This window comes from Pipra filicauda, unplaced genomic scaffold (genome assembly GCF_003945595.2).
Source record: "Pipra filicauda isolate LSUMZ 115617 unplaced genomic scaffold, ASM394559v2 scaffold132_size2486313_pilon, whole genome shotgun sequence".
NCBI lineage: Eukaryota > Metazoa > Chordata > Aves > Passeriformes > Pipridae > Pipra > Pipra filicauda.
Window position 1 is genome coordinate 185739 of NW_024103796.1, and position 9931 is coordinate 195669.

At 43.3% G+C, this 9931-nt stretch overlaps 1 protein-coding gene across 1 annotated transcript in view; it reads left to right on the forward strand.

Annotated features, from left to right (window-relative positions):
- The window catches only part of XKR6 (XK related 6), a 188274-nt gene extending 179972 nt beyond the window's left edge, over positions 1 to 8302 (forward strand). The window contains exon 3 of the mRNA XM_039378217.1: positions 6891 to 8302. Coding sequence (XP_039234151.1) covers positions 6891 to 7855 — 965 coding nt within the window. The 3' untranslated portion in view covers positions 7856 to 8302. The remainder of the gene's footprint in view (positions 1 to 6890) is intronic.
- Positions 8303 to 9931: the final 1629 nt, after the last annotated feature.

Genomic DNA, 9931 nt, shown 5'->3' on the forward strand with positions numbered 1-9931 from the left:
GCCTTGCTGTGGATTTTCTCATGATGAAAGGTTTGGGAACATGGATGTTCCTCTGGTCTAATGTGGAAGAGCCCTCCTTGCCCTACCTGGGACATGGACTATCCTATATAGAAACTCAACACAAGCCTTGTGTCAGGAAGTCCCAGTGGGATTCAGTAGTAGAAGACCTTCTTTGGTTATCCAGACCTACTTGGAAATATGTCCCTGAAGTGAGTTACTTACCTTTGTTTCCTGCCTTTCCCAACCACCAGCAGTTTTGTATTTCTTAGGGACTCGTGACGCTGTGTCCTATGGGAGTTGGACCCTGGGGAGAACAGGGTTGTGATGCTCCTTGAAGGAAGGTCTCAGAAGGGCTCCCTAGCAAAGGAGCAGGTGCTGAGGATTTGAAACTCACCCCTTGCCTGATGAAACCAAAACATTTTCCATGAGAAAACGGCTAAGGACGTGACACTGGTGTAACATCTCTTCCCAGTCTTCCCAGTGTTAAGCTCTGGTTTTTCATCCCTGGTCACTCCAGCTCTGAGCAGAGACCAGAGGTGTCACATAGATGTGAGGAGGCCATTCCTGGGTCAGACTTATGAATTATGTTCATAGTGCTCATTTCCATAATACCTCGGTGGAGAAACTGGTTTAGGACAGTGTCCTGAAATCCTATGAGGAAAATGAATGGCAAAATGGCCTATGCAGCCCTTTATTATTTGTTCTGCACTTTTTCATGTTCAAAGGGACAAAGAGGGAAAATGAAGGAAAGAAGACCAAAGTCACTCCCTTCTCTGATGAGAAAGAATAAAGAATGATCAAGCATCAAAATCCATCGGGAAACAATGAAAATCAGACCTGGGGTCTGATTCTGACCCCTTTTAGTCTGACACAAATAAATAAAAACAGATTAAAAAATAAGGGGGAGCGACTTTCAGGCAATGCTGTTACAAAAGCAGAGTCTGGCTTGATCTCTTTTGTACATAAATGCATTTTCACTCTGTGTGCATCAAAATGAAAGCCTGTTCCTCGGCTCCTGCTGAGCTCCAGGGAGGAACGTGCCACCTAAAGGGGAAAACACGATAACAGGGTTCAGAGCACAGAGGCCTGAGCAGAGAGCACTGGGGAGGAACTGAGACATGGCACTTGGCATTAAACAAGCTCTGCCTTTGCACAGGGATTGATGGAAGGGTTTGTGTCACACAGAATATTTGCTGTCCAGCTCACCCGGGAGAAACGTTGGTATCTTCCCATTTTGTTTTAGTAGAGTCTTAAGGAGAATTAATATTAAAAAAAAACCAACAAGAAATAGAGCACTGTTTAGGCATCATTTTCAACTTTAAAGGGACAGGCGCCACAGGAAATACTTAGGGAATGTGCTACAGCAACTGCTTTCAAATTCCTGACAGCCAACAACCTGCAGCTGGATTTGTGATGAAAACTGTACATACCCCTAGTGAAAAACCTCTCTCCTCAGCTGAACCACACTGCAAGTAAGGCAAAAAATGGGTATATTGTTCATTTTAAATAATCATTTATATGTGTGTGTGTGTGTGTGTGTGTGTGTGTGTGCATGTTATTTTTCCACGGCTTTTATTAGACTAGTTGTAAAACCATGTGTAATTGCATACCAGGAATAGTCTGGATAGATAGGGATGGCTTTCCATGCACTGTTTTTATCCTGGGCTTTAAAAACTACCGTGACAATTTAAGGGGAGTCATTGTTATGATTCTTTCGTGTGGATGTGGATTTTTCAAAGATCCTCATTACAAACCTGAGAGGACCTTTTCTTTTTCTGGACCATCAGTAGGAACTGGAGGATGGAAACCGAAACAGGATAAAATTCAGCATGTCCCTGTGAGCTTCAGCAAGGCTTCCCTGAACTCAGAGTGGTTCAGACTCCTCTCCTCTGGTATCAAATTGTTGCCTGCATTATACCCAAGTCCACTCGTGTTTTCATGATCCAAAGCAATCCAAAACAATTCTCAACGAGTCGATTCCTTTGTCCAACATTCTCAGAAATATAATGGTTTTTATCTCTGCCTTTATCCCACCGCTTTCTCACCTCTCTTCACCATTTGCTGTTGCACAGCCTTTGTGCCATGTGTGTTCACCACTGAGGACTGTTCACAAGCTCCCTCCGAGAAATGCAGAATTAGTGAGGGAAGAAGTCAGAATCAAGCCAGTTCAAGATGCTTGTTGAGTTCAGGTCCAGATTCAGACACCTAAACAAAGGTGTCTCTGATGGAGGTGTCTCCATGCAAAGAGGGAGTCCAATCTCCCCTTGTATTCAATGGAGATAGAGACAATAAAACCACAGAGTCTAAGTAATGGCCTTCAGACAGCTCTGGCCATAATGACTGAGGAAACAATTTTTTTGAGCATCACCTAATGTCATTTGAGATGCCATGAGTACCCTGCCTCACTCCAGCTCCCAGCTCAAAAATGTTCTGGTCTTCTGTGTGCAAGTTTGTCACATCTGCCAGCTCCACGTGGAGGTCTGGAATATCCCAAAGCATCTCAAATGTTGCTGGATTCCCACCTGTGGTGGTTGCACTAAGCCTTCATTCTGTACTGAGTAAAGTAAGGGACATTGTTTAACCATGGACACCCTGGGGTGAATCTCTACTGAATCCTGCCTGAAATGCCTTGGCAAAGTGCACTGTGATGTGAAGATCTATTCCCTGCTTTCACTTGGATTTTACAGGAGACCTTGGGTAAATCCTTTAAATCTTAGTGCTTCATCTGTCAAACGGGACATTATAGACCTCTACCTTTCTGTGCTGAATGTAGGTTAGGAGATGTCTCGCCATGAGGACTTCGGGGCTCGTCACTAAAGGGATCTGGGGGGTTAATTCTTGTGATGTGTCATTCAAGGAACAGGGCCTTGACTCCTCAATGGTGCTGACTTTGGCCTGTGAGTCGTTCTTTGCTTCCTAGCAGGTGATAGGAGGACTTCAAAGGCTGTTGTACAGTTTGAAGACAATCTTAGTCTATGCCAGTCTGACTTGTTATGGGTAGGGGGGAGACAGACCCCACAGATTCAGCTCCATAGTAGCTGACCTCCTCCTGGCTTGAGAATGCCCAGAGATGTGGTTGTGCATGGTGGGAATGTTCCACTCCCGAGACTAAGAACAGAGTGGGAGGAGTGGGAGTGGTTTTTTTGAAGTGATTTCAGTTTTTACCCAACCTCATCCCTTTGATAAACAAACCTGGGAAGGGGGCTGAAACCTACTCATCGTAGATGAAGGTGCGTCAGTCACCATGAGCAAAACTCATAATCAAAATAAAAAGTTACTTCTCATATGATCCAAATTTCCAAGACTTTTTGTTCTAGTTATGATTGGAGAGATCTCTGTAGTTGGTTAGAAACAAGGTCTGGAGAAGTGGAGGGTCAAAAAAGAGACAGTTTATCCCACAATCTATGAGAATTGTAAATTGTGTGAAGATGTCACAGGGAAAGATGGGAATGAGAAAGTTGTGGTCAAGATGAACAAAAGTGCTGTGTCATTTAAGTCTTTATGAAATAGCCAGGGAATAATTTCTGTGGCAACACAGTAAGAAGGAGTGTAGAACTCTTCACATGATTCCTGCTGACATCCACCTATGGGATCTCACCGCCTTACACCCAGGTCCATCACTAGGATGCCAAAACTCACATTCACCACGCACTCTCGAATTTTCAAACAACAGCAGAAATATGTCAAAATGTCTGGAGATACTCCGTTGCCTCCCTCAGATCTTGGTGCAAACGAGGAGACAATGAGCTGTTTGTGAGGGTAGGACTCATCCCGCCTGACTGCCTGTGCTCGCGCGTGCCCTGGCAAGGGTTGGAGTCAGACACCTTGGGAGCATGAGTCAACCACTCCTTGTCCCACACATGGATCTTAGGACAGGGTGAATCACTTTCTGGGGGTGTCTGCCTCTCTCTGCTGACTGGCAGAGATGTTCAGATGACTATCAGCAGGCAGGGACCGTGCAATGTGAGTGACTCAACACACGTAATCTCAGCTCTGTACAATTTACAACCCTGGCTGTGATTAGTGGAATGTTCTTCACTGAAAACGTTACAGAAAAGCCTTTCTGTGTAAACTGAGGGGTTGTTTCAGGTGTATTTTAGTCCTCTCTCTACTCTAGAATAAATAAGCCCAACAGAAACATTTTTAAGCCAGGGTGACAAATCTGTCTCCTGAGGGTTGGTGCTGCTTGAGTTTCAGAGTACCGGTACACCTAATGCCCAACAAATTTCTAGTAAAACATCACTAAAATATACAAGTTTCTAGTAAAACAGCAATAAAATAAGACATAATTTTTTTCCTGTTAATCAGGGAAAGTTTTTAAACTGAATAGCTAAAAGATACTGCAACAAACTGTACTTACACACATCACTTTAAAATTGTGTGGCATCACTCAGCCTTCCAGGACTGTTAATTATATCTACCAAAAATGTAACACATCTGGAAGGTTAAAAATAAATCTCATCTGCATCTGCTTGGGGCTGAGGATGTTCACATTCAGAAGTTTCCATCCAGACTGAGGGAGCTGGGCATGTTTAGTCTGGAGAAGAGAAGACCGAGAGGGGATCTCATAAATCCATATAAATATTTCCAAGGCGGGTGCCAAGAGGATTGTGCCACTCTTTTCAGTGGCAGGACAAGGAGCAGTGGCCATAAACTAAAGCACAAGAAACTCCATCTCAACATGAGATAGAACTTCTTTCAATTGAGGGTGGCAGAGCACTGGAACAGGTTGTCCAGTGTGGTTGTGCAGTCTCCCTCTCCAAACCCACCTGGATGAGATCCTGTGTCACCTGCTCCAGGTGACCCTGCCTTGGGATGGTCTTAGATGGTCTCCAGGGGTGCCTTCCAACCCAGACTATTCTGTGATTCTGTGATTAGAATCCCCAAGTCCAATATCTATTGTTTCTTATTGAGGACTTAGAACTTGGGGGAAATCATGAAAGCTGGTGGCTTCAAGCTTCCTTCTTTGATAAGGCCACTGGTCTTACTGGTTTGTGGCTTGTTGTTGTTTTTTTTTAAATTTAGTCTGAAATGCTAAAGCAGCTGTAAGTCCAAAGGCAAAGGATTCAGAGAGACAAGCTAATGGAAAGACACAGTTTTGGTGGACCTGCAGGCTGTGAGAATTCCAATGAGGGGCAGAGATGGAGTTCTGTCATCCTTCCTGGCCACCTTCCTCATCACCTCTCCTCCAGACATAGATAGGTTGGAAGGAGGGAAATCTAACTCCACTGCACTGTGGGGTGGGCTCCTCAAAAAAGAAGATAAAGTCTGTGGAGTGAGGTCTGAAGAGCCAGTGGATCTTATTCGCATTCCCATAGAAGCCAGGCCCCTGTGGGCAGAGAGAAAACAGGAGAAGAAGAAATTTAGGGGGTTTGGACTTTTTAGCTTTTTAACCCTGAGTAGCTGCAGAAAGATGTTCCTTGGGTTTTTTAGGGTAGGAAAATTAAAATAAGAGCTGGTTGGGACCAGGTGATCCTTAAGGTCCCTTCCAACCCAGGCCATCCTATGATTCTCTGACTTTCTAATATGTTACACATCAGAGAAAGAAAGGTGTTATTATTTGTTTTGCTTACAATCATTAGCATTTTTTCTTTAGTATTTATAGGTGATGCTCCCAGACAAATCTTTGGCCAAGGCTCAATCAAACTATAGCTACCAAATTATTGAACTTCCCAAACATGGATTTTGGTCCATCATCTGTTCCCTCACCTGCAGAACAGTTGTCCAGTGAGCAGCAGTGGGAGCAAAGGAATAAGATGCCAGTGACTCCTTCTTTTCCCAGGAATCTGTCAATTAATTTTTATTGTGATGTTTTGCTCAATGAGTTGTTCAATCTACCCTTGTGATGATCAGTGGGGTTTTTTTTTTTGTTTTTAAAAACCTCTGAAGTGTAGTGGGGAACTATTTTATCTTTCGGAGAAAATAAATTGTTTAAGTGTTGGTTGGGATGATGAGTTAGTTGAGATGATGGTTGGTTAAGACTGATTTCCTTTTGGAATATCATGGGGTGCCTTCTGAGGGTGACCCCAGGGCTGGAATTGCAGGCACTGATGGGAACAATCCTCAGGGTCTGAGTGCTTTAGGAAAGAGTGGACCAAATCCAAGGTCTCCTCAGAGGGAGAAGAAACAGGGCGGGAGACACAACTGTGACTTGGATCTGTGGTCCATCCAGGAGACAAGGCTGGAGATGAGCTACCTCCAATATACCTCCAATACCTCCAGCTGCCCTGGAACCAGGGCAGGGGATTTTCTGGAGGGATCAGATTCTTTGTTTTGGGACCATTTGAAGGGTATTGATGAGTCTTGATGCTCCCTGTATTTATATATTTATATGCACAGGATAAAAAAACTGCCTATTTTTCTCAAAGGCAAATACAAATGGAGATTCCTGAGTAAGGCAGAGTCAATGGGAATGTTGCTCATATAACAGTATTTTAGAATAAGAAAGAATCCATGCAGCTGCAGAGAGTATGGATGTCCTGCTCTTGCAGTGGTGCATTCCAAGATAAGATTCCTTTCTACAGAAAATAACCTTCATACTTGGGATGAAGCATTTAGATGGGATCTGGATTTCAAATTCTCAAATGTGGATCCAATCAGGATGAGCACAGAGGTTGTTCCCTGTTAAAAGAGATGAGCTGGGGTGGGGTGGCAGAGCCGGTGGCTCCTGGAGATCAGGACAATGTGTCAGAAAACTCCTGAATGCAGCATCCTTTCCAATTCCCACACTGATATTTCTGTATTTCTCTCCTCCAGACTGTAAGGACAACCTGACGTGAGTTGAACCTTCAGGCTCCCAAGCCTGCCCCCGATGCAATAATTTAGTGAGCAGATGATGTTTTCAACCAAACCTCCTCTCTAACCCAGTGGATCTGTGTGTCTTCCGGCAGGTGTGTCCTCTGTGGCCTCCCTGATGTCCCTGGCTTGGGTGCTAGCCTCCTATCACAAGCTTCTTCGGGACTCTAGGGACGACAAGAAGAGTATGAGCTACAGAGGGGCCCTCATCCATCTCTTCTGGCGCATCTTCACCATCTCATCCCGAGTTATTTCTTTTGCTCTCTTTGCTTCCATCTTCCAGCTCTACTTTGGGATCTTTGTAGTGGTCCATTGGTGTGCCATGGCTTTCTGGATCATCCATGGTGGGACAGATTTCTGCATGTCTAAGTGGGAGGAGATCCTCTTCAACATGGTGGTAGGGATTGTGTACATTTTCTGCTGGTTTAATGTCAAGGAAGGGCGGACTCGATACCGAATGTTTGCGTATTACACGGTGGTCCTGACGGAGAACGCGACCTTGACGCTCCTTTGGTATTTTTACAGAGATCCTGAAACCACTGACTCATATGCCGTGCCAGCACTGTGTTGTGTCTTTCTTAGCTTTGCTGCTGGGATAGCTTTGATGCTGTTATATTATGGTGTGCTGCATCCCATGGGGCCAAGAGCTAAGATCCTTGTCAGCTCCTGTTGCGCCGAGCTGCTCTGGGGCATTCCTTTGCCCCCCGATGTTGAGCCCATGGCGCCCCAAACCCCTGGGTACCGGGGGGCCCAGGCTACGCCCACCAGAGCGGTCACGGAGCAACAGGAGGAACTCACAGCTGACACTTGCTTGCCCGTTTTCCAGGTGAGAGCAATGGTTCCATCTACTCCATCTGGGCGACCCTACCCACCCGAGGGGCCTCTCATTAAGATTGACATCCCAAGAAAAAGATATCCTGCATGGGATGCTCATTTTGTAGACAGGAGGTTAAGAAGAACTATCAACATCCTCCAATATGTCACCCCCACAGCTGTAGGTATTAGGTATAGAGATGGACCTCTCTTATATGAGTTGCTACAATATGAATCTTCACTTTAAAAGCTCCTTAAAGCAAAAGTAAAAGAGGGGACCTTATTTTTGTTTACGGTAAACACAGATCATGAAACAAACACAAACCTTCAGATAAGCTTTCTTTCTGGTTGCTGTATGTATAAAAAAAAGAAAAAAAAAGATATTCTCTATGTTTTGTAAGTAAAAACAAAAAGAAAAACTTTTCTTTTGTTTTTTACACACAAGAAACAGTATTTCAACTTCCACACCTAGGATTCACAGGTGGAGAAGGAGGCATCTCCACATCAGTTTTATACCGTACACCAAGTGTAGAACATTATTTATGGGATTGGTGCTGATTGAAAAATAAAAAAAAAACAAACAAACAAACCTACAACTGCCTTATGCCCTTAGGTGCTGAGTTTCATTAAGTACTGTCACCTTTCTCATGCAAAACTCTTTGATGATTATATGCCAGGAAAAAAAAAGAAAAAAAAAAAACAAAACCAAAAAACCAACTGAAATGCAAACCTTAAAATTAAAAAAAATAGTAAAAAAAATGAACAACAACAACAGAGAAATGTATGAAAAAGAAAAATCCCGTTGCTTTTATTGGATTTAACAGAAAAATAACCAAACCCAAATATCTAAAGATAAGAAAGCAAAGCTGAGACACCCCTAATGGAGTTTGGTTTTTCCAACAGCTGAAAGACAAAATCAGGTCTGTAAGATAATTTGGCAAGGAATTTATAGCACCAGTTGGCCAAGCCTGTGAGCCTTGACCGAGTCGTGTTATGAACGCGATCCAACCATGGAACCGTTTTCCTTGTGGAAACGGATCATGTGGAATGGTGGGTTTGCACCAGATTAGTGTGATAATGATGGATCTGATCTTGTTTCCAACAACTGCACGTGCTAAAGCACCACTGTCTCCAGTGGAGCAAATACCAAAAGCCTGAGCCCAGAATAAGGCCTGCCACCTTGAATTCTGGAAAATATGGAATTATTGAAATTATGTACCAAAAACATCCTCCTAAAGTCCATTTACACATATCTAATAATAATTATTTCAGTAATAATAAAACTCAGCATAGTAGCAAAAAGCGAGTCAATTTAAAGGCACAATACTTGATCAGTGACTGGCAAAATAATTTGACCTACTGTATCATTTTAAGGCTGTGAAAGGCATACATGTATTATTTGTAATCTCGTGTAAGACCTGTCATGTCTCATTCAGTGCGAGCCTTAAAGTGATTGTAAAGCATCCTTTCGTTCCATTTTGGGGATTTTTGGGTTTTGATTTTTTGTTTTTGTTCTGTTTTGTTTTTAAGGAAAACAAAACATGAAAAGTCGGGATCTAAAAAAAAAACAAACACAAAAACAAACAAAAAAAAGCAAACAAACAACAACAAAACAACCAACAAACTTCTTCAAACGGTAATAACCTGTAAACTGACTCACGTCTCGAGATGATTTGGTGCTTTGTATTTTTCGTTGATGTTGTTGTTGTGATTTAGCTGAGAATTCTTCGACTCGGTACATGTGGGGAACTGCTGATAAAAAACTGTCTCGTGTCACCCTCTACTGTAAGTACATGGCGAGAAACAACAAGCAGAGGAGATCCAAGAGCGTAGCGAGAGCATCGTGGTTTAGCTTTAGCCTTCTCACTGCAAGGAGATGCTGCCACCTCCGACGATGGCAAAGCCCAGACGGTCACCTGCCGAGGGCTGAGTGGTTGTCTTGACATTTCCAAGTAACCCGCTCGGTGTCTGAACATTCCCATCTCTCCAATTCTGTTTCTGTGCTGGAATCTCTTTGTTTTCGAGTTCGATCACGGGTTTGCGTCTGTCCAACAACACCCTTTTTTCCGTTTCGAGAGTATTGCTCCTTTAAAAGGAATAATCCCGTTTCAGGGCATCTTTTCAATCCCACCATCCCTCTACTTGGGAGGGGAAAAAAACAACAACAACAACAAAATGAGGTATTTTTAAGTGAATGCTGTAGTATTTTCTGTGTGTAATTGCAATTTTTTATTCCAGAAATACTGTAACTGTCTACGGTGCAAAACTCCCATGCTGACCTATTCTGAAGAGGAGATCAGCATGGGGGGGGATATTTTTTAAT